Below are 24675 nucleotides of genomic sequence, written 5' to 3'. Positions count from 1 at the left end.
GAATCAACGTTATAAGTACACAACTTTGTTTTGTAAATAGTTTCCCACCATCTATGTTGTCCACTATATTGTCACCTAGTTTTAGTACCGCACTGTAATGGGCAGAGCATATAAATTACTAACAGCTGAATGAATCATTGTGTCTATGGTACAAATATTATGCAACACATAACTTGTCTTATTTTACCGTTTTATTGATATCATCATGATAGTTCAATCTATACTTAGATAATTTATACGTCTATATAGAGCCTCTTGCTGTTAGACAACTGATGAGAAGAGGCTTGGTTTATCACTTTAGTATGCGTGACAGCAGTTAACTACACAACACTCGTGATTTTTATGACACTTACATTGCCTAAATAAACACCTCAGTGTGGTCGGAATAAAAAACGAAAGAACTTGCAGATTTTGCCTTGAGGCCGATAAAACGCCTTTTCATCTCCTCTGCAATTTCTGCCCACTAATGCATAAGCTTAACACTATCCTTGGCGACTCTACCCTACTCCAAGGAGTATAATTATATATAGGGAAAAGAGAGCCCTCTCTACGCATTAAGAGCTGTCTATTTGAAAACTAGCGCCATCTGGAGATTGGCCCCGAAAATAACTATATATAAGCTCGAAATTATAAAATTCATTTTTAATGTTGTGAAGCAATTAAATAACTAACTTTACTTTAAAAAAAAGGATAGATTTAGTAGTGTAAATATGCAAAATGGAACACGAGAGCTACATACACGCGCAAAGTAAACGCTAGAAGTAGCCGCCATTTTATGACCAGTGGGCAGTGACAGCTGACAAAGCTTTCATTTTCGGGCCAACTAACAGATGGCACTACAGTCTTCTGAAAACGTCACTGTAAGGCGTGTGTCCCACCCCTACCCTACTCCTAGATGCTGTTTGCAATACTCACGTCAAGAAGATACTGCGGTTCGTAAAGTGAGCAGGGCTTGACAACGAGCTATAGCTCTAAGCTAAATACTTATAAGTATGAGTGACCCAATCAGTACCAGCCATATAGCCATCCTCTGCAAATAATAATAATAATACATTGCTCAAAATAAAGGTGAGTCTTATTTTTTTTCGACGTCTTCACAGCTGTCGGAGTCTATCCGGACGTATAAATGATATAAGAATGTACAATGTACAGTATACTAACAGTGTCCGTTGCCGGTAAGCCGCGGCTGCCGGTGCTGGTTGTCAATCTCGATGGAGCTGGGTCGCGTGGGCTGCGAGGGCGCACGTGTGAGCGCAGTGCGGAACCCGCCCGTGTTGTTGGCGGGAACTGCACCATCCGGGACAGTCGTCGCTGCAGACACACATATTGGGATTTTTAGAGAATAAGATAATAAAATAAACAATATGTTATGTTTTTAAAATGATAACCCTCACTTCTAGGATTAATACACAAATATAATTTGAAAAACAAAATTTTATGGACGTGGGTTCGAATCCGGCATCGTTCATAAAATTTTGTTTTTCAAATTTTATTTGCAAAATAAGATGTCACATCACTTATTGAAAGTCAAAAACTTCCACTCATTCCAAAAAGAATGCACCAGACCTGAGAAGAATTGGCAACAAACTCAGCGGGCTTTTTTTTATCGAAAAAAGTGATATTGTACAATTAAACTTTTTATTTTATAGACAGAGGGCGGTCACTCCATTCCCAATCTGTGTAACATGTGTAAATAACGTAATACTTTTGTATTAAACATTTTCTGGAATCTTGTTGTAAAAGCATATCCATCGCCCCACAAAAGACTTACTAACTCGACTTAGTTGAGTAGTAGGCATTATAAGTTTTATCTGTTCCTGGTGATAACATTATGGTTATGACAATTTCTAGCAAATTCACTTATGTGCCTATGTACATACATTACATTATCAAGAATATATTGAGAAGCAATAGTCAAGATGTTAATTTCTTTGAATTTTGCTCTCAAAATTCATTATACATAATAGTAGTTCCCCGTTGCATTTGCAACTAAAGGTTTTATCTCAATTAATAATAGTAATAATATTGACACACTTTTACACAAATTATCTTGCCCCAAACTAGGCACAGCCTGTACTATAAGTACAAAGAGAACGATATATTATTTAATACAATATACTTAATTAAACATACATAAATACATATAAACATCCATGACTCGGAAACAAACATCCATACTCATCATATAAATGATTGCACCTACCGGGATTTGAACCCTTGACCTCTAGCTTAATAGTCAGCGTCACTAAACATCGTTACTAATAAACTCTAACTAATACGTTAATATTGCGTGTCAGCCATTAAGATGGAATAGCGATGAGATATATATAAGATGTTGTGAGCCCTCGTGACTGAAGTGAATTGCCTGATTTTGCCTCGCCACAATTTGGAAAATAAGGGACGAGACGAGCAGGACGTTCAGCTGATGGTAATTGATACGCCCTGCCCATTACAATGCAGTGGCGCTCAGGATTCTTGAAAAACCCAAAAGTTCTGAGCGGCACTACAATTGCGCTCGTCACCTTGAGATAGATGTTAAGTCTCATTTGCCCAGTAATTTCACTAGCCCTTCAGACCGAAACACAGTAATGTCAACATTACTGCTTCACGACTGAAATAGGTGCCGTTGTAGTACCCATAATCTAGCCGGCAGCCTGTGGATAGGCGCCTCCCACTGGTACTCCCCAAGTCTCAGACCTGAGAATAAAGAAACTCAGCGGTTTTCTTTATTAAAGTGGCCTGGGTGTTCGGCAATATGATCGGTCCTCACCCGCCTGCAGCCCCGAGCTGCGGTAGACGGCGTCGGGCCGGGGCTCCACGTTGTACCGCCGCAGCTGCGTGGGCGCCATGATGTGTTCGCCGCGGTTCACGGCCTCCGCCTTCTGTCGGTCGCGAGTCGAGTGAGGCACTCGGACACGTCTCGCGCCGCGGCCCTCCGCACCCCCGCTGCGTGGTTGGCGCACCTGGATTACCAGTCATTTTAAGATAAAATTAAAAAGTTCTTCAGTAAGACTTTAGATTTTACATCATCATCCAATCAAAACCCACTGTCGAGTGACAATACCTAGGTAACACTGAAAATGTTTAGAAAATTAAAAACGGCTTAATGTAGAAAGTTGCCAATACTTTTATTATTTTTCGAAGTTATCTCCGTTCCTACACATCGTCTCATTCGATGGCACCACTGAAAGAAGCAGTCGGCCCATTCTTCCGAAGGGGTCATTCTATGGCATTTTCGTACGCTTTCACCGCATCCTCAGGGCTCGTAAAGGGAATACCTCGAATTTTATTAATTGGCCAGTTCTAAACATTTTCATTGTTACCCACCTATTAGTTTTAAGTATGATTTGACTTTGTTAGTGCAAATTATTGTTCCCCCCACCCCCTTTCCTCTACGGTAATAGTCTCCTATTTAGCGCCGCACGCTGCGTCACAATGCTTGCTTTATAAATGTACTGTTGTGGTCTCTTTCACATGTCGACGCTGGCGTGGTGACGCTGTACGCGGCATCCGTGAGAATTTTAACGGAGAGACACCATCATGCCGTTTTAACCTGATTCCTGCCGCCGAATTCCACCTTCGCACGGCACGCCACAAGTTAGGATATCATCCCCACCATCTGGATGTGTGGCGGTCCTCCACAGTGCGGTTTTCAAGGACCTTTCTTCCTCGTACTACGAAGCTGTGGAATGAGTTTCCTTGTGCGGTATTTCCGGGACAATACGACATGGGTACCTTCAAAAAAAGCGCGTACACCTTCCTTAAGGGCCGGCAGCGCTCCTGTGATTCCTCTGGCTTTGCAAGAGATTATGGGCGGCAGTGATCACTTAACAGGTGACCCGTACGCCGTTTGTCCTCCTATTCCATAAAAAAAATATCACACATAAAACCTCAACCACGCACTCAGGCTACCTAAGTAGAAAATTAATAAAGTTAATCATCCAAGTCCCCAACACCCACCTTCTTCCCCCTGTCGTGCTGAATCCTCTCAGTGTCCTGCAGCATCTCCCTTCGCCACAGCTCGAAGAAGTAGTCCGGGTCGGTGTAGAACTTCCTTGCGTCCCGGCCGTCGTCCCGGAACTCGTTCAATTTCTCGAGCGGCGGCGGTCGGTCGCATCGTGCGTAAGTCGCCAGCATGGCCGACGGCATCGACGTGCGAGAGAACAATTGCTGCTGGAACGTTCTGGACGACCGGAAGGCTTTGCGCATCTGAATATCTTGCAGTGATACTGTAATATATTAAACGAGTTCAAAATTATATTTTTATTATATTGTGGATTATGCCCACAAAAAACTATAAAAACCTAAAGTCCTAATACTGCGGGACACCAGCTAGGCATTCTTAAATAACCAATAATAGAATTTTTAACTCTGATACCAATATATATATATTATACAATGATATATTCTGGCATACTCAATCTTCTCGAAGACCCACCGAATGGTGAATAACGTCAAAGGTGCGGAAGAAACACTGCGAAGTAAAAGGCAATAAATAACCTCGGAAAGGTGCAGAAAGGCTGGACCCTAAACAAAACAAACAACACTGGAAGAAATCAGTGGGCAAAAAAGGCTTCGATAGTAATTACTCTGAGAATGTGTTTTCTGTGATTCGGGACCAGTTAAGAATTCCCCCAGAAAAATAACTGGACATTATACTAAAGAAAAATCTGCATAGGATAGGACTCATTGATGTGTAGATCATATCGCGAAATGGGGGTGAAACATCGCCGTTTGACGTCACTAAGGACTCCTCTCACGAGGACATTGTTACGTTATTTTGATGGAAGGATATTTTGACACTTTTCCCCTTGGATTGATACCGTGAGATTTTACTCTCCTTTCGTAAGAGTTGGCCTTGAGCCTCAGTAACGCCAGCGCTTCTTACTAACTATACTGCCGATTATACAAATGATTTAAGTTTTCTTTAGTGTTATTTCCGCCAATATTTATTTTTAAACAATTCGACACGTGTTTCGCCTCTACACGAGGCATCCTCAGGACGTGTTCTCTCGCCAAAATCTGGCACGAGACTCATAGCCTTCCACTGCTATGTTCACAGATTAATGTCAGTCCCACTGTCCCGTGACAACTTCGCAAAAGAACTTAATACAATATACCAAATCGCGGTTACCAACGGCTACAAAAAACAGTTAGTGAACAAATTAATTAAAAATAAACAAAAACATTTAATTAATTCAGAACTTTATCCCGTCCCACCACAATCAAATACCAAATATGTGGGTAGTTTGACATATATTGTGGTCCAATATCAGATAAAATAGCTAAAATATTTAGGAAAAATAATATATAAGTGTCCATCCGAACGAATAACAATGTCAATACATGTCTCGTGCCAGATTTTGGCGAGACAACACGTCCTGAGGATGTCTCGTGTAGAGGCGAAACACGTGTCGAATTGTTTAAAAACAAATATTGGCGGAATTAACACTAAAGAAAACTTAAATCATTTGTATAATTATGGATTTCCGAAAAGTAACGCCAACTTCAATAAATTTTCTATACTGCCAATGCTTACTAACCTTCTTCGACACCTGAGTCGAGCTGCGTGACCTTGATGGCCAACCTGTCGATTCTGGCTTGAAGCACATTAGTTCGCTCGGCCAGACCACTCGCCTCGCGGGTCAACTCGCCGAACATATCCTCCGCGTGCTTCGACAGCGACGACAGTTGTCTATCAAATGATATGGACTTTAAGTTTAAACTCTCAAACATCTCCACCTTCGCAAGACACGCCACAAATTAGGATATCATCCCCACCATCTGGATGTGTGGCGGTCGTCCACAGTGCGGTTTTCAAGGAGCTTTCTTCCTCGTACTGCTAAGCTGTGGAATGACGTTCCTTGTGCGGTGTTTCCGGGACGATACGACATGGGTACCGTCAAAAAAAGCGCGTACACCTTCCTTAAAGGCCGGCAACGCTCTTGTGTTTCCTCTGGTGTTGCAAGAGAATCGTCGCAACATATCATACAAATTAAAATGTATTTTTATAATACACTGAAAAAAAAATTGGCTACAAATTATAAATGTTACCGTGGCGAAAAGCTTTTTAAAATTAAGTTGTTCAAAAGTAAGTTTTAAAGTGAAACTTTTATTACATCGTCTCAAACTTTTTCGTCTGTGTGTTGCATGTCGCATGACGGTTGGTCGGCGCCTATAGTTCGCAACAGCTGGTCAGCTGTAGTGTATGGACTATTACTCATTTGTGCCAGTGCTCCACGCTATTTTGTTAGTTTGTAAATGTTGTCATTAGTTAAATGTGTGTGTCTATAATGTGAAAAAAAGTTTCACTTTTACCGTGGTTTCATAAAACCACACAATCCTTTTTATTAAAACTCATGAATGTACCTAATTATTATTTCAAAATCAGTTAAGATATTTTTCCATATAGGTTAAATAGATGTTACATTCGTATGAAATTGTTATCAGTTACTCGAGTAGTAAACAATTTGACAAAACCAATTTACTCTACAAATAGCACTCTTAAAACATTGAAATAGCTGTCATATTGGCATGCAACCGTTATAAATTTATGTCACGAGTACCTAATGAAGAATGAATCCAATGTCACAGGAAGCTATAATCAAATTACTCCGATGTAGTATGCTAGGAAATAGAGGTCATATTCGCATGCCACTTTTATCTATTTTTCTAATAATAGAAATAATGACTGTAATATTTTTCGTAACGATCGAGACGTCATGTCAAAGTTAAAAAAAAAAGGTGATAGCGACTTAGCCAAAGCCAGTGTTGCGGAGCTCAGAATATATGTGCACTTATATCACCGATTCCACTTATTTTATGGATTGTGGAGTGCCGCTAATATGAGGTATGAAAGGTCTCATTTATAACTTGCTTCAGCTTCATTTGGCGTGTTGCCTGAGCATGCATACATAGGCCTTTGATGGTCACCGCCGCCCATTATCTTTTGCAACATCACAAGTATTCACCATTACTAGCATTTAAGGTGGGTGGGGTGGGTTTATTAAGCACGATACCGCAAGATCATCCCACAGTTTAGTTGCCATTAGAAGGTGGACACGATTGAAGACATAATAATGATATAATACACAAATAAAATTTGAAAAACAAAACTTTATGAACGATGCGTGCCAGTGCTTCTAACCAACTAAACTAATCGATCGAGTGACGTATCGTCATAAAATCTTGTATGCTTTGTTCAACTCTCAGGTTGTGGCTTCATCTACAGGATCTACTTTACAGTTGATAACCTGCTCAACCCCAATATTTGCATATTAGGAAATTGACTTAAGATGTCGCTCTTGTAAATCTTAACAATTTGTTATGTTTTTAAAGTGATAACTTTACATTTGAATAACAAAATTTTAGAGACCTGCATCATTCATAAGTTTTTCAAAAATTTTATTTGTGTATTAATCCTAGAAGTGAGGGTTATCACTTTAAAACATAACTAATTGTTAATGATATAATGATGGAAGTCAACTCACCGGACCGTGTTGGCCAGGGTGCCATTGGTGACAGCTTCCAGCTCGGAGGGCACCGCCAGCCGCTCGGGCACGGTGCCGCGAGACACGTGCACCGGCTCCACGCAGCGCTTCGGAAGCGGCATCGCGACCGCTCTCGCCGCTACCTGCTGATCATCACTGCAAATACATCAATCAAATTACGACTGGTACGCGAAACTTGACACCACACCACTACCGAACCCACTTCATTGTTTGTTGGATGAAGTAACCGATGTTTAGTAAACGATGAGCGATTTTAGTCTTTAAAAAAAAACGAAAAAGATTGCTCTACAGTCTAAAATGTTTATTTTTAGAACTAGCCTATAACGAACAAGAATTATTATGACCCTAAGGATCATGAAGGCATAAGAGACATTTATTTTCTCAAAATTGATTCCTTTAGAATTCTTTTTGATGTCATTTCTAGTATACTAGACACAGTGGTGTCTACTAGTACACCGCTTTGGAAACAAATGGCGCTCCAAAAGAGAAGATGCGGCGCAAGAAACTCTCCCAGCATTTTTTTTGCCCTGTTTTGAATCAAATATACAATATAGAATTGTCATTGCTATTGCTATAAAATATATCATAATCTAGTCCCAGACTGTCGGACCACTTAGATATTCAGCTGTGGAGTAGTAGGATTTACGACAGAGCCATTTTTTAATAAAACATTTAAATTTATTTATAGATAATGCTGAACAGTGATTGGGGCTTTATTATAAAAGTGTATACATTTACCCTTAAAGCTATTATGTATATTATGAAGCCTACCAGAATTAGTTACAAACAATCCCTTATTTCTAGTGTTATAATGTTGATTTTACGTGTTTGATTCAATGACGTTCTATACATATGGACATATCATTCGCACTCTGATAACGGAACGGCAAAAGTGTGCTTAAAGACAATGTAAGCACACTTTTCTCCTTAGTCGTGTGTCAACTGTGAGTCAATCAACAAGCCTAAATGTGCTATAAAAAGTGCTTAAATAATGCATTAACGAATGAAAAAAAAGATGGTGTGACTTATCATCGGTAAGGTTATTTTATTTATTAAAGATTAATATGCAAAAAGCGGAAGTAATTTAATAAAACGAATATTTTTTCATTAAATATGGTACAATATTATTGACAAGCCCCAGACAAGACCCGCTTGTCAGAATGGGACAGATGAAAGGACACAATGATCACAATGTTATATAAGACAAGAACAAGCTTACATCGGCACCCGATACGCGGCAACCGGGACGTGTCAAGGCACACTTTACGGTCCTCACTTTTTGCAAATTATCAGTCTTCGATGCGTTCGCTAGGATAGGTATCCTATTGCTATAAGTTTCCAAATTGCTTAGTTAATCCTCGAATGCGAGCCAAAGTAATACTTGTTGTCTGTTTTAGAGCGAAAATAAGTAAGGTACTTAACGAGATATACTACATAATCAGAGATTAAATTGCATTTTCAAGCACACATGACTCTTTCTCCTTGATTAACAAGATGAAACTTTGTGGTCAACGTGACAAGTCCGACCACTTTTTTATCTATGTTAATTGAAATGGCGCCATTCCTGGCGTAGTCGTTAGATATAGTGATTCCGCGGTGTAATTACTATTTAATCGTTCAATTAATTATTGAAGTAAAAGTATTGGCTAGTTGGGAGATGATAACATGTAATTGTTTATAATCTATACATATACATATAAATAAAATTGGAGTGTCTATTTGTAATATTGAAATAACCGTTTTTTACAACATGTATTATAATATAAATATATACGGTACATATAATATGAATATATACGGTACATACAGCAAAATTTTTTTTTTCCAATTTTTGTCTGTCTATCTGTTTGTTCCGGCTAATCTCTGAAATGGCTGGACCGATTTTGACGGGACTTTTATTGGCAGGTAGCTGATGTAATAAGGAGTTACTTAGGCTGCTTTATTTTAGAAAAAATCTTTTATTTCAGAAAAATAAAGAAATGTGTTGCAATGTCCAAGAAACGGTCTAACTCTTAAAATAATTTATATGGCAAGACCACGTTTGCCGGGTCAGCTAAGTAATAAATATTCTGACGATATTATACATAATTATGTATTATAATATGAACTTTCGGCGGGTTACGGAACATTTATACCTCTGGAACGACGTTAGCTGATCAACTAAAGCTAGACCATTTGTATTATACTTCAGGCACCAAGCCTCTTGTGAACTCTCTACTGAACCACAACCAATGGACGAAAATTAGATAAATTGCAATCTATATATTTTAAATTTATATTTAATTACAAACAAGTTTTAAAATAAATTAAATAAATTCTCTCCAATTGTATAAAAATAATTTAATGATATTTAATTACAAGTTATTTAACTAAATTATGCGGTATAATAATATTTTTATTGATTGTACGTTCTTTATTATAATACTAGCTGACCCGGCAAACGTTGTGTGGCCATACTTTATTTTTCTAAAATAAACGTAGCCTAAGTTACTTCTTACTACATCAGCTACCTGCCAATGAATGTCCCGTCAAAATCGGTCCAGCCATTTCAAAGATTAGCCGGAACAAACAGACAGACAGAACGACAAAAATTGTAAAAAAAAAATTATATTATGTTCCGTATATATATTCATATAGATACATGTAGTAAAAAACGGTTATTGCCATATTACAAACAGACACTCCAATTTTATTTATATGGGTATAGATTGTTTTTCTACAAACGTAAAATAGCAAGAGGAATAATTTTTTTTAAAGGATTTTTGTTTTATTACGTTACAAAGAAGTTATTGCGTGCATACATAAGTACACAAACCCTTTTTTTTTTGTTATTAATAAACTTTTAACAACAGGTCACCGGTGTTACGTATAAAGCTAGTAAACAAATAAGGCTTCATCCCTCGCAGTTACTTTGTGGAAAAATCTGCCAATGCAGCATTCCAGAACTGACTTGGGAGAGGTTGCTTCCCCTCACTGGCATAGGCTCTGAAGGAAGTCTAACATAAGTCACACGAGACACTTCACATATAATTTGATTACACGCGATATTACATTCCGTAATGATATTATCTAATATATAAAATTCTCGTGTCACGGTGTGCGCGACCGAACTCCTCCGAAACGGCTTGACCGATTCTCATCAAATTTTGAGTGCATATTGTGTAGGTCTGAGAATCGGACATCTATTTTTCATCCCCCTAAATGTTAAGGGTGGTCCACACGATTTTTTTTTAAATTTGTTTGATTACGAGTCAGCATTAAAAAATACATTCAATTTCAAATTTTCACCCATCTACGATCAACAGTTACTTTTGTTTCGCGATTTTAATATTATTCTAATCCATCCACAGACACGCAATAGAGTTGCAATATGGCAATCGAATATAATGATTATTGTAGTAGGTACCATAAATTTTATGTACGATATATTTGGTAGGTCTGAGAATCGGTCATCTATTTTTATACCCTAAAAATATTAATTATTTAATTTTTTTATTACTTTATATGGCAATACAACGTTTGCTGGGCCAGCTAGTATATATATAAGAGATTTCCACGTATATAGTCACTCATAACGATATCTCTGGAACCATTACAGCTAAAGACTTGAAATTTGGTAAGAATATTCTTTCACCGAGTAGCGGCGGTCAGCTAAGAACGGATTTTTACGAAATTCCACCCGCAAGAGTTTTTATTTAATATGAACAGAACAACGTCTGTCGGGTCAACTAGTGTTTTATAAACGTGTCAACATTTTATGATACACACACAGATAATAAAACCTAATACATACATTTTTGTGACGCTTAACACATTCTGGTCGTTTGAATATTTTAGCAATAAGTGAAAGTGTTTAGATAATTCGATTAGTCACACATTTTAATTATCTTAAGTTGATGTAATATATTACACATAATAGTATTTGAGACTTAAAAAGCAAAACCACTACTTATTGATGTGTAGTTTTACTCTTAGCGAAAGCCGTTTCCAAGATACACGTAATATCATATTGTTACGAATAGATACACAAGTATATTGCTTGTTTAATAATTAAGACACGGTTTAAATTCAAAATGAGACAGAGAAAAACCTAAGCCTTCAGATTTTTAACCAAAAATATTTCTATTATATTATTATTTAACCGACAATTCAAATAAAAAGCATGCATCTATGTTAGATAATAACAAGCTAAACCCAGGAGCGTTATTGTGTGGCTAATGTTGACAAAATCCATAACACGTATATATTCTCCAAGTTCATTTACATACTAGGTTGTTTTAATGAAATTTATAGTAATGCCGCGCCATCTGGCGGTGATTGGCAACAACGTGGAAGCATCCGAAACTCCATGAACTAATTGTTCATAGTAGAATGGTAGATACAGATTTTTTTATGGAAAAGGAGGGCAAACGAGCGTACGGGTTATTGTAACCTATTGTTAAGTGAAGGAATCACAGGGGAGTTGCCGGCCTTAAGGCGACACTAAATGCCAGCGACCTTGAGCGATATGAGTTCACGGCTGCCGGCCCACCATCTATGTAACAAAGCCAATATTTTCAAAATTCTTGCGTGGAAAACCTAATATTTTATCAGGCGCAAACAGTTTATATGCTTACAATTCTCATTATTCATTATTAATCTGAATAAATGTACCTACACAAAAAAAGTACAAGCATCAGGAATAACTTTTCTGAGATGAGTACTAAACAAATGCGTCATGCCGGTGAAAGGCGGTAGTTCAAAATAGCTCTGGAGTGTTAACTATAACCAACAGCAAACTTTAGCAGCAACCTACAAATAAGACTTAAGGGTATGTGTAATATTATAATAAAGTTCATAGCTCCAAATACTGTATTTTCACCATTAAACTTGTCTAAAAAAACCTTGTTTTCGTGTTTTCTGCTTACCCTTCGCCTTAAAGGAAGGTGTACGCGCTTTATTTGAAAGTGGTATCGTTCCGGAATCGCACAAGGAAACTAATTCCACGGCTTTGTTGTGCGTTGAAGAAAGTTCCTTGAAAACTGTTCAGTAGAGGAACTATATTCTTATATATATTTAAATAAGGTAACTACAGTTAATTTATAAACCTAACTGGACAATTATTTTTTGCCTTTTTGCATAGTCAAAGTTAAATGGCTTGTTGAAAAAGATGCCCTCGCACATTTGTGTGGGAAAGACCATTGCCAACAGGATGAAAGGCGGGTGTGTTATCACATTACATACGAACAAACAGATATTAGTTTGTATTATATTATTTATTATAATAAATCATAAATCGATTGTTTACCACATCGTTAGCCAGTCACTGTCCGACTCCAGACCCAACCTAATGTTTTGTTTACGATATTATAATATTCTTGGAATGCGCAGCGAATTGCATTCGTGTATTTTAACTGTACAAGATACTAGTACACATATTGTTATCGATGGAATTAGCTTCATTTATTTTATATGACAATGTACAATTATATAGCTATATTATATAATAAAATTAAAAACATTTATTTCAGGCTATATGGCCATATATATGGCCAATATAATAATAATATTGACACACACAGGACAAACAAGCGTACGGGTCACCTAGTGTTAAGTGATCACCGCCGCCCACATTCTCTTGTAACAGAGGAATCACAGGAGCGTTGCCGGCCTTTTAGAAAGTGGACCTGGATACACCGCTAAAGAAAGAAGCAGAAAGTGAAAGGAAGATAATTTTCATGACATCCGCACCGCACCTGCTTTAGTACAACATTATATTTTTTTTTATGAAATAGGAGGACAAACGAGCGTACGGGTCACCTGGTGTTAAGTGATCACCGCCGCCCACAATCTCTTGCAATCACAGGGGCGTTGCCGGCCTTTATTATAATGACTAAAACGTAATTTCAAGTTTTAGTCAAATGTAACATCGAAACTAGAGAACTAGCGGCAGCGACGTCCACGCTCAAGTTAAATAACATTGCGCGGAAGAATTTCTAAATAAATTATTATAAAAAATTGATAAACTTTCGCCGAGCCACGTCTGGCAAGCGTCACTTATTAACATAATTTACGTACACGATCGAGTGACTACCGTAACACGGCACAATTATAAAATAATCCATTGCGATCGCGACACGGAACTCCCGCCTCTTGAGAGGATAAGTGGCGCGAACAATATACCTAGCTTCCTGACCTAATTACCGGGGGATATAGCCCGCGGGAAAAACTGTTCACTGTGCAAACTAAATTGACACATAGTATTTTCTTTGATTAACGCGAGTGTTATGGTGCTCCCACATTGCCGTTAGAAAATGTTTAATAACGTTAGTAAACATTTGTTAGCAAACATTTAATCACAAATAAATTTTCATGTTAGAAAATGTTTAGTAATGTTAGTAAAATGTGTTATCTTTTGTTTGTAAACATTTTATAAGGGTGATGGCGGGATAGGCGGTGCGGTGCGGTGGGGGTTAGAGTACGCAGGTCGCTGCGCGTGGTGTCTCGCTTGTCAGTTCCTTTGTGTCAGCGTGCATCGCTGTGCGTGTGTATTAGTGGTTGCGCGTGCGCCAAGCAATAAAATATGTCCGGTAATTGGAATAACGATGATGTTTACAAACTGATTGAAATGTTTCAAGCAAGAGAAGTACTATGGAACACGATGTCAGAGAGCTACAAAGACCGAAATAAAAAACACGATGCTTGGATGGAAATTGCCAGTGAATTTAATATGGATAAAAAAGTAATTGAAAAAAAGATTCGATCACTCGTAGGTCAATTTAACCGAGAATGTAAATCTAATAAATCTGGTGCAGGAGCTAATGAGTCAAGTAAATGGTTTGCATTTAAAAAACTCATGTTCCTTAAAGGCAAAAATATTCCAAGTTTAACTGTCGATGGAGGGTTGCAGGTGAGTTTTATTTTAACGTCTTTTAATAATATTTAGATGCCCAGTCCAAAAACCCTTCATTTGAAAAATATTCTGCGAATTCTTTTCTTATTTCTTTCCCATCATCTGTCAGGGATTCACATGCTTCAAGTGGTGTTAATTGCTGCTGTTCTAATCTCCATTGTCCATCGATACGTGTACCAGTTACTATGTCATCTCCATCATAGTATTGAGATGGAGCGTAAATCATGCTCGATTCAGTTTTTCTTATAAAATTATGCAGTAGCACGCATGTCATAATTAAAGTAGTAGTTTTTTCTGGATCTAATAATATTGTAGTTCGTAAAACTCTAAATCTGGCTGACAAAATCCCAAATGCGTTCTCTACTGTTCTCCTCGCACGACTCAGTCTATAACTGAAGATTCTTTCCTTAGAATTGCTATCCTGTGGTCCTGGAAAAGGTTTTAATAAGTGTTTTTGTAAAGGGAACGCATCATCTGTTACGAACACATAAGGAAGAGGTTTGTTTCTGCCTGGTAGTGAGCTGTCACTGGGTATTTTTAAACTATTGTCGTTAATTTTATTTCGAAATTTTGTGTTTGCGAAAACTCCGCCATCACTTATGCGTCCTTGGCAGCCAATATTCACGTACAGAAAGTTGTATTCTGCGTCCACTATCGCTAAAAGTACAACGCTGTAAAATCCTTTATAGTTGTAATATTCACTGCCGCTATCAATTGGCTTTTGTATGGCTACGTGCTTTCCATCGATACTTCCTAAGCAATTTGGGAAATTCCATTTTTCTTCAAATGAATTTGCCACGTGTAGCCACTCTTGAGGTGTTGTTGGTATCTGGAACAAAAATAGAAGATTAAGAAATAGGCGCGAAAAATAAATTTATAACTCGTTATTCTAACAAATTTTATTGGATATTTTTATTAAGTATGAAATATTAATAGAATACACTATAAAAAAATATGATTTCAGTTAAGGGTTGTTAAGTAATAGAAAAAGAAAATCGCGGTTATAGATTTTTTTACAATTTTAGCTAATTTGACGCGCCTATAACTTGAAATTATCGTTTAGTTCTATTCTTTCAGGGTAACGAAGAAAACAGAATTGCTTCAGAAAACACTCTCAGTTTGAACGAAACAGGAAATACTGTCACTGATGAAACTACGGGCACGCCTTTCGCCACCCCAAAACCATTTCGGAAAAGAAGACGGCCTGAAGTAGAACAAGATCCAACACAACAAGAAGCTGTAAATATTTTACAAAGAATGTACGAATCTAGAAAAAGCAGGGATGAAAATGACGCATTTGGAGAGTATGTCTCGATGAAACTGAAACAAATAAAAAACAGTCATGCTAAGAATACTGCTCAACATCACATTAACAATATTTTGTACAATGCGACAATGGGACAATATGATTTTCCAACAACCTTTACAGACCCAACCGCTAGTAGTTCCTGGGGATACAACTCTGAACCAAATCTATCCACTTTTTCGGAAAATAATGCTGACTGTAGCTCGAGAGGATACTACACCGCACCGAGTCCCTCGGCTTCATTTGAAACCAGTTCTTCGGATAACTCCAGGACACATACTCGTACCAGCGCAAGAACACAGAGTCCGTCTAATTTATCGGAATCAAGCCAAGATTCGACCCAATCATTAAACGATTTGTTGGAATCAATCAAAAATTAAAAAATACATGTTTGGTTTGTTAAGTATTAAAAAAATTATTAGTAAGGTAAGATAGGTACCTACCTAAAGTATGATTAGATTAGATCATATTAAAAGTAAATAAAAAAATAATTAAAAATGTTGTTTGACTTACCTGTATGTATTCCTTTAAAACCTCATTGAGAGCCTCGCACACTTCTGGTACGATAATAGATATCACTTGGTCTGACAACTTGAACACATTTCCAAGACTTTTATAACTGCTACCAGTTGCCAAAAATCTTAACGTTACCGCAAGTCTTTCCGTCACACTTACAGATTTTCTAAATGTAGTGTCTCGTTTGCCTATTTTTGCCCCAATTAAATTTTGTAGATATTCAAATTCGGAACTGTTCATTCTTATAAAATCTTTTAAGCAACCATCAATACCTAAATCCTTGAGATAGTCTGTGGCACTATATTTTCCTCTAGCTTTTAGCGTTTGGCGCATCCAATAAGAGCGCTTTTTCTTCTTTTTTAAACAAAAAATAAAAGCTATTCCAATGAGCAAATCTTCTTCCATTTTCGTGTAGACGTCCTCAGCCCTCAGAAGGCGAAACCAAACTGCGAGCCAATACTAGATGTTATAAAATGTTTAAACATTTTCCATCAATGTAGGAGCACTTATAACATGTAACAGTTTCTAACAAAGTGCAACAATTGTTAACATTTGTTAGTAAATGTTTTGGTGTTATAAAATGTTTACAAACATTTTATAACGGCAATGTGGGAGCACCATTACACATTTAAATAAAACAGGGGGACTGCAGATGTTTTACATCGAAAACGAGATCTGGAAAGGTCTTGAAACGTCGCGTCGGGTTAACTAAAATAAAAATGTAACTTTTACGGAAACACCTAATGTAAAACAGTTACAATTACACGCGTTTTAATCCTTTAAAAGTGTTTTATTTAAATAAATTGATACAGTTTTCAAACATAGACGTATCATACGAATTTTTATCTTTTTATATTATTACTAGCTGACCCAGCAAACGTTGTATTGCCATATGAAGTAATTAAAAATAATTTTAGGGATGCAACCGATTCTCAGACCTACCAAATATATCGTACTACAATTACTGTATTCGATTGCCATTTTGCAACCCCGGATCTGTGGATGGAATAGAATATTATAAAAATCGCGATACAAAAATAGTTGTTGATCGTAGAGGGTTGAAAACAAAAAGATTTGTCCGAAAAAATAGAAAATAAATTTTGGTGTTTACCCTAAAAATTTAGGGGGATGAAAAATAGATGTTGTCCGATTCTCCACCCTAGCCGATATGCACGCTAAGATTCACGAAAATCGGTGCAGCTGTTTCGGAGGAGTTCAATTACGTACACCGTGACACGAGAATTTTATATATTAGAAGATGACTAACAACAATAGAAATATTGATATGGTTAGGTAAAGAGTCGATGCAGGGTGAAATATTGAGCTATAAGGTAATTCAGTGTTGAGAAAAGACAAATCCCCTTATTCATAATGGTCCGCTAACTTAAAACAGCCACTAAGAAGTGTTATTTCTCATTCTGACTTAGGTCAATAGAAAAAGACAGAGTGAGAATTAGCAATGCTTTAAGTTAGCAGACTATTATGAGCATTATTATAAGGGGGCTAGTAGGTAGAAACAGGGGCGTGCGTTGGTTTTCTAATAAGGTAGGCACTGTGGATCTAACTAGTCGTAGTTGAGCTTTGGAATAAGCAAAGATTGCTTACCGTAGGTATTTAGTATCTAGCGTAAGAAAATTTTTTATAAGTGGTCGATCAATAGAAATTTGGTAATAAAATAACGGAACCAAATTAAACTAAATTAACTTTAACACTAGTGCTATATTTATTTAGGTTCATAACTAGATAGGCACTGCCTAATTGCCTATATGATATGCACGCCCCTGGGTACAAGGCACGATTACCAGCCGATATTTATATTGATTCACAAACCTACATTGGCGATCAGAGATATTAATTATTTTAATCCAGCTTTTGTCATTTCAATTCGTCAAAAGGCATAAAAGGCAGTTATTTTCTCAAAATTGATTCTTTTAGAATTCTTTTTGATGTCATTTCTTATACTACTAGATACTACTACCGCTTCGGAAACAAATGGCGCTCTGAGAGGGAAGAAGCGGCGCAAGAAACTCTCCCAGCATTCTTTTTTTTGCGCTCTTTTCAATAAAAATATACAATATTGTACAGTCATTTCTATCGCTATAAAATAATCACAATCTAGTCCCAGGCTGTCCGATCATTTAGATATTCAGCAGTGGAGTAATAGGATTTACGATAGAGCAATTTTTTTATAAAACATTTAAATTTATTTATAGACAATGTCTGAACAGTGGCTGGGACTTCATAATAGAAGTGTATACATTTACCCTTAAAGCTATTATGTATCTTATGAATTCCAATCCGTCTTCGAAGAGATGAAACATTTCAAAAATGAATGCTGCAACTTACGACACCTTTCTGACATATCATATACTAGCAAGACGGATGTCCTGCACATTTTGGTATTAATGTTTATTCATTTATTTATTTAGATAGTTACACCAACAACACATCAATATAAAATTAAAATTTTAGCAAGTACACAAGGGATAGTACAATATGACATGTCTTTACAGGTGTAAACAACATTTACAATAGTGCGAAAAAAATAACAAAGTTGAACAATTAAACATAACAAAATTAAAGAAATGAAGAGTTAAACAAAAATGTAGATATTAAATGACTTAAATACATTTCTACTTTAAAAAAAGAGATTTATAAAATTTATAACTATACAACAATACATTAATTTACTTCTTATATTTAACTTACATAACTAAGATCTTATTATTATTGAAAAACTAAGTATATGGGCATGAAATTAAACAAAAGAATTTCTGTAATTACTGATTTTAATCACTTCTATCACTAGGAAGTATTACGTCCGCTCTGTACAACAAGCTACAGAGTAATGCACTGCAAGCAAAAAAAAAATCAAATTCCAAATTTCTATATTTGATCTTAAAGTATATATACAAAATAACTTAAATCTACTTATTAAAGCAATTTACAATTAAGCCTTATATATGTAGGTATCAGAAAACTTATTTCTACAACCCTATCTACGTATTGAGGGATAAAACTTTATTATGCTTAAAAAACTAATACATGAGGTTTGTGGGGGGGGAATCCAGGAAACTGGGAAAACCTGGATATTTGCTTTTGATGCACTGCAAGCAACTAAGTAAGCTACTTTTATAGCGGTGGCGTGAGGTAGGTAAAATAAAAATGATAGTTATCACTCTTACTGTACGTTGACATTTGACACATATGTTTTCACATTCTTACTGTATATATATTCTCTTGAAGATTAATTTTTGCATATTAAAATAAAATAAACCAACAATTATTATGTTAGGCGATTTTAGGAAAATAGCCTGCTGGAAAATGGAATATCGAGCATAGCCATTTTCCTAATCATTGGATAGGGCGAGGAAGACCCATTGCGTAGCCTGCGAAGATTCCTAACTTAGTGACGGTTGATTCCTATGTCTGGGGTCGCATAAAATCCCTAGTGTACGACCGCGACGTCACGCCAGTGTCATCCGCAGAAGAACTCAAAACAGGAATTATAAACGCAGGAAATGCGATGCGGAATTGTCAATTCCAGCTACAACTTTAATTAGACTAAATTAGAAAATGTCTTGTTACTTATTATTAATTTGCTAATACATACAAATAAACTGTTACCGGTGCAATATATACAGATACAATTCAGTATTTTACATTTGTAGTTTTTGTTTTATTTACATTGGGTATGTGTTTAATTAATAATTTTATGGACATTTTAAATTCCACCTACTTCCTTTGTGATCTTTTTTTTTTCAGATCTTTAAAATAACTTCCTAGTTGCGATGTACTTTAGGAGAACTAAGAAAACGATCATAATTTTAAAATAATTTTCTAGCCAAGTTCCATAACGTTATTTTTCGTTTTTCAGGCATTTTATATATATTAATATTGTAATAATATATCGTTTTTGTCTTACTAAATTTTGTTAATTTTTGTTTTAATATTGATAAATAACCAGTGTTAAATGGTTCTAATAAAATTAGAAGAAACAATAAGATCTAAATTTTGACCTTTTTTTAAATAAATTTTTGATGGTGCAAATTTGTTTTTTTTTTCAATGCTAAATAACCTGATCACTTAAAATGGTTCACTTTTGCACTATGCATATGGGGGTTAAATTATCGCAAACAGTCACCTTATCACCTGACAGGAATACGTACCAATAATCCTGTATACTATAGTATATACAAAGAGGCACCTTTAATAAATAAAATTTCTCTGGATGTCTCACTAGGAAGCCCTATGCAGAACCAACCAGTGATTTGCGTTTGCTTTATAATTTAATTTGAAGTTAATGTTAATAATATAAAGAATTACCCCCTTATTCATAATAGTCTGCTAACTTAAAGCATTGCTAATTCTCACTCTGTCTTCTTCTATTCCATTCTTCTCAGGTCTGAGGCAGTTTTTTTACTGGGTGGTAGTTTTTGACGTTCAATAAGTGATTTTAAATCCTATTTTGAATAAAAATATTTGAATTTGAATTGACCTAAGTCAGAATGAGAAAAAACACTCCTTAGCGGCTGTCTTAAGTTAGCGGACCATTATGAATAAGGGGGTTAAACTATACAATATTTATCTCTATCTTACAAAATGAATCTTTATAAATTTATAAGAGTTACAGATACAGCAAATAGTTATTAATATAATTTTGTTTTCATGATTGACTGTTTTATCATAGCTTAATTGTAAAAGGTACTCTCGTACTACTTTCAAAGAACAGGTAGATGTGCAAGTCTTAGTACCTACGTTTTGAAGTGTCATCATACTGATATTACAGTACTTAATAAAGGCATAAAAGGCGTTTATTTTCTCACAATTGATTCCTTTAGAATTCTTTTCGGTGTATACTAGATACTACAAACATTTAAATTTATTTATACATAATGCCTGAACAGTGGCTGGGACCTTATTATAAAAGTGTATACTACCTATAAATATTTACCCTTAAAGCTATTATGTATCTTATGAAGCCTACGAGATTTAGTTACAAGCAATCCCTTATTTCTAGTGTTATAATAATGAATATCACCATTAAGAGCAAAAAAGTTACGAATTTTTGTGAACGTACATTAAATTTTTTATAAATGTTTCTGACAATGAATTCATAACATTTATTTCTTTAAATTTTTCTTTGAGAGACTGTCTATAACCAAGCTGATATATAACACGAACAGCTCTCATAAGCATTTACGAATATTCTCAATAAGTAGTATTTTATTTTTCAATTTAGTATTACTACGCAATACTTTATAGTTATAAATAATGTTGGAATGGAAATGTATGTGCACAAGGGGAGTAACCCTCACTTTCTTGACTCTCCAACCACGAGGGCACCGCCCTATAACTGAATGTTGAGGTGAGTCGGACAAACAATTATTAACATATAACGCCATATTTCTACAAAAGCTACCAGCAGGTTTGTACGCTATAAATTTGCTGACGAGAATCTATTTCAAATAATCGAATACCTTAAAAAGGTGCCCTACAGTAATGATCACTAGTGGGAGGCTCCTTGCGCACAGGAAGCCGACTAGATTATGAGTACCACAACGGCGCCTATTTCTGCCGTGAAGCAGTAATGTGTAAACATTTCTGTGTTTCGGTCTGAATGGCGCCGTAGCTAGTGAAATTACTGGGCAAATGAGACTTCACATCTTATGTCTCAAGGTGGCGAGCGCAATTGTAGTGCCGCTTAGAGTTTTTGGGTTTTTTCACGAATCATTGCATTGCATTGTAATGGGTAGGGCGTATCAATTACCATCAGCTGAACGTCCTGATCATCTCGTCCCTTATTTTCATAAAAAAAATGTTGTCATATCGTTATGGTGCTCCGTACCAGTTTCAATTTAGAATAGTTTGATGACATGAAAATCTTACTTCTCTCTCCGTTTACATTACATTTTCTCTTTCGTGCGGTACCTTTCTTTCACCGTCGTTCGTTTAACGTTGACCGAGCGTTCGATATTAAACAAAAATGATTCCTTTACTCTTATTTTATCATACATTGAGTTCGTCCATAACTACAATAATTTTATGGTTCTTAAAGTGCTCTTTTTCTCCAAAATTGCGCTGATCGCAAATAATATGATGTTTTACGATGTCATAAGAAGCACTCAGCAAATGGAAAACATAATATTATTGATTTTGTACTACCAAAAATTATTTAATAAATTATTATTTTAATTAATTTAAATGAAAGGAGACTATTTTGAAAACAAACAAATAAAATAAATATTTTCCGAAACCTTGAGGGCAAAAGACCGCCAATAAAAAATACTTAGTCTGTAACTGTAAATACAGCAATAAAAGGCAATTATTTTCTCAAAATGGATTCCTTTAGAATTCTTTTTGATGTCATTTCTATATACCTACTAGATACTACTACCGCTTCGGAAACAAATGGCGCTCTGAGGGAGAAGAAACAATACGGCCTATATAGATTTATGAACGCTATTTTAGTCAATAATGCGATATAAATAAATGAAATAAAAAAATTATAAATACTAAATACAAATCACTTCATGCTTCTAAGAAAACTTATATATACATTTACATGAAAAAGAAAAAAGACAACTTTTCTTATAGGTACAGTCAGCAAAATCGAGATCGACGTACGTACTTACGCCAAACTGCTACTTTCCAGTGTATAATTAAGATTATTCGACTAGTATTACTATACAATAATTCGCTACATGTGACCTTGTTATAGGCGAGTGATTGTACCAAGTTGGGGCAACAAATGTTTACTATGTTGGTTGAATTAGTATCAATTACGAAATTGAGGGACAAACTAAAGAAGAATTCCTCAATATATGTTCGTCTTTATGGAAAAAGAAGACAAACAAACGTATGGGTCATATTATGTTGCACGTTGTCACGGGCTGTAGTTGTCATGAAACGATATGACTCGACGAACCTTCAATCATTGAGTATACTCCCATTTCAAAGGCCGGCAATGTATCTCTTGACCCCTGGAGGTCTATTACCAAAATCGAAAGCCGAACTTTCGCCCGAAACGAAAGAACGACAAACTTCAAATTAAATCATATTACCGAAAGTGCGAACGAATTTCGTTTCGGAACCATAGACATAATCATAATAAAAAGTGAAGTAGTAACGACCTTATTAATCTCAAACAACGAAAAAGTTAATGTCAAGTCAATTTGGGAATAAGGTAAACGAAAGACAAAATGTCTAATCGCGGATTTCGTATCGGTCTTCGGATCCGAAACACTCTCATACTAGGAAAAGGCGTACCTTTTATTTAAAATTTTTTTTACGGATTACGATTCGTCAACCGAAACTTCGCATTTAGTAATAGGGCTCCTGGTGTTGCGAATGTCCATGGGCGGCTGTCTCGCCTCTTCCTAGTATGCGAGTCTCTTGCCCGGTCGCCTACTCTTATATAAAAAAAAATATCATCATATCACCACCTCCAACCCTATGTATGTATGTTGAAACAGAGGCATCATAGGAGCAGGGTTGCCAACCGTACTCTAAAATATATTTAATTTTTTATTTCGTGAATGTTTACATAACAAACTACAACACTAATAAAGTACACTATACTACTCTTTTTACATGAACTGGCTTTTGGCACATGCTATCAATGCCAACGAAAAGAACACAAGAAACATATTTTGATTACTGTACTCAATATTACTGATTTGTACACAAAACAAAGACAAAACTTAGCGGAAGTTACACTCAATAAAGATCACAACATTTGGATAAGTATGTAAAGATTATCTGACGGACTTGAATGTCTCTAATTGATTGCATTTGTAATTCTATACATAAAAATACGAATGACAGATATTGGATTCACTATTTATTTACTTCCTATTTATCACACGGACAGCATCTACTAATATTTTAGATTATGCTAGGAAATCCGCATTAAATTGAATAACCGAAAGTATGTGACGCAATGCACCACTTATGCAACTTGACGATGAGACTGAGAAAGTATTCGGATAGAATCAATCAAACAGTGGCAACAAGCAATTATTAGAGGACATGACTTGTGATACTGGACCCAAGAGTATCGCATCGGTAGTTTTACGATCGCGTAATATACTAATTGATATTGATAACGGACTGATAAAAGTCATATCCATGTAGGGCTAACATTTACGACCGTTCCCAATATTCAGTCTATCTCTTACTTGAGATAAAAATCGTAACTATCGTTGACTTCTCTGTCCCAATAAACTTATAGGCGGTAACTCACCTTATCCGTACACGCTGTCTGTCAATGGGACGTACGTATAGCTTACCAGCGATAGAAGTTTGTATGGAAATTGCAATTTACGCGTCCCAATATAAGGCGATAAGAATGACTTATCGGGTATATTGAGACAGCTTCAGATTCAATAAGCTGTCAATACAGCTAATTACTGACTGAAGAAGGTAGTAATTAATCTATTTCTGTAGAT

General features: G+C 36.0%; 4 protein-coding genes across 6 annotated transcripts in view; 2 read left to right on the top strand and 2 right to left on the bottom strand.

Moving 5' to 3' along the window:
• Positions 1-24675, top strand: part of LOC126966023 (lysozyme-like) — a 302967-nt gene that overhangs the window by 99629 nt on the left and 178663 nt on the right. The window lies entirely within an intron of this gene.
• The window catches only part of LOC126965967 (actin-binding protein WASF3), a 44088-nt gene that overhangs the window by 14246 nt on the left and 5167 nt on the right, over positions 1-24675 (bottom strand). Inside the window, exons 2-6 of one of the 3 annotated variants that reach the window (XM_050809812.1) lie at positions 7491-7646; positions 5544-5695; positions 3961-4229; positions 2771-2963; positions 1162-1311 (exon numbers count right to left, since the gene is read on the bottom strand). In XM_050809812.1, coding sequence (XP_050665769.1) covers positions 1162-1311; positions 2771-2963; positions 3961-4229; positions 5544-5695; positions 7491-7612 — 886 coding nt within the window. In that variant the 5' untranslated portion in view covers positions 7613-7646. The remainder of the gene's footprint in view (positions 1-1161; positions 1312-2770; positions 2964-3960; positions 4230-5543; positions 5696-7490; positions 7647-24675) is intronic. The other 2 variants (XM_050809813.1, XM_050809814.1) reach the window with 2 other exon arrangements.
• Positions 14074-16207, top strand: LOC126965996 (uncharacterized). The gene is made up of 2 exons (XM_050809858.1): positions 14074-14400; positions 15481-16207. Exons 1-2 carry the CDS (start codon positions 14074-14076, stop codon positions 16087-16089), a joined length of 936 nt encoding a protein of 311 aa, XP_050665815.1. The 3' UTR covers positions 16090-16207.
• LOC126965979 (putative nuclease HARBI1) lies at positions 14193-16852 on the bottom strand. Its single transcript, XM_050809833.1, has 2 exons — positions 16223-16852; positions 14193-15232 (listed from the first exon to the last, which is right to left on the bottom strand). The coding sequence occupies exons 1-2, from the start codon at positions 16628-16630 to the stop codon at positions 14423-14425; spliced, it is 1218 nt and encodes a 405-aa protein (XP_050665790.1). The 5' UTR covers positions 16631-16852; the 3' UTR covers positions 14193-14422.

This window comes from Leptidea sinapis, chromosome 9 (genome assembly GCF_905404315.1).
Source record: "Leptidea sinapis chromosome 9, ilLepSina1.1, whole genome shotgun sequence".
Taxonomy (NCBI): Eukaryota; Metazoa; Arthropoda; class Insecta; order Lepidoptera; family Pieridae; genus Leptidea; species Leptidea sinapis.
The sequence above is the reverse complement of the archived record's forward strand: the minus strand, read 5'-3'. Positions and strand labels throughout refer to the sequence as shown.

Coding starts and splice junctions, on each gene's coding strand:
- LOC126965979 (XM_050809833.1), bottom strand. CDS start 16,630: ATGGAAGAAGATTTGCTCATTGGAATAGCTTTTATTTTTTGTTTAAAA. Junction 15,233..16,222: donor TTTTAAAGGAATACATACAG/GTAAGTCAAACA, acceptor TTTTTGTTCCAG/ATACCAACAACACCTCAAGA.
- LOC126965996 (XM_050809858.1), top strand. CDS start 14,074: ATGTCCGGTAATTGGAATAACGATGATGTTTACAAACTGATTGAAATG. Junction 14,401..15,480: donor CTGTCGATGGAGGGTTGCAG/GTGAGTTTTATT, acceptor CTATTCTTTCAG/GGTAACGAAGAAAACAGAAT.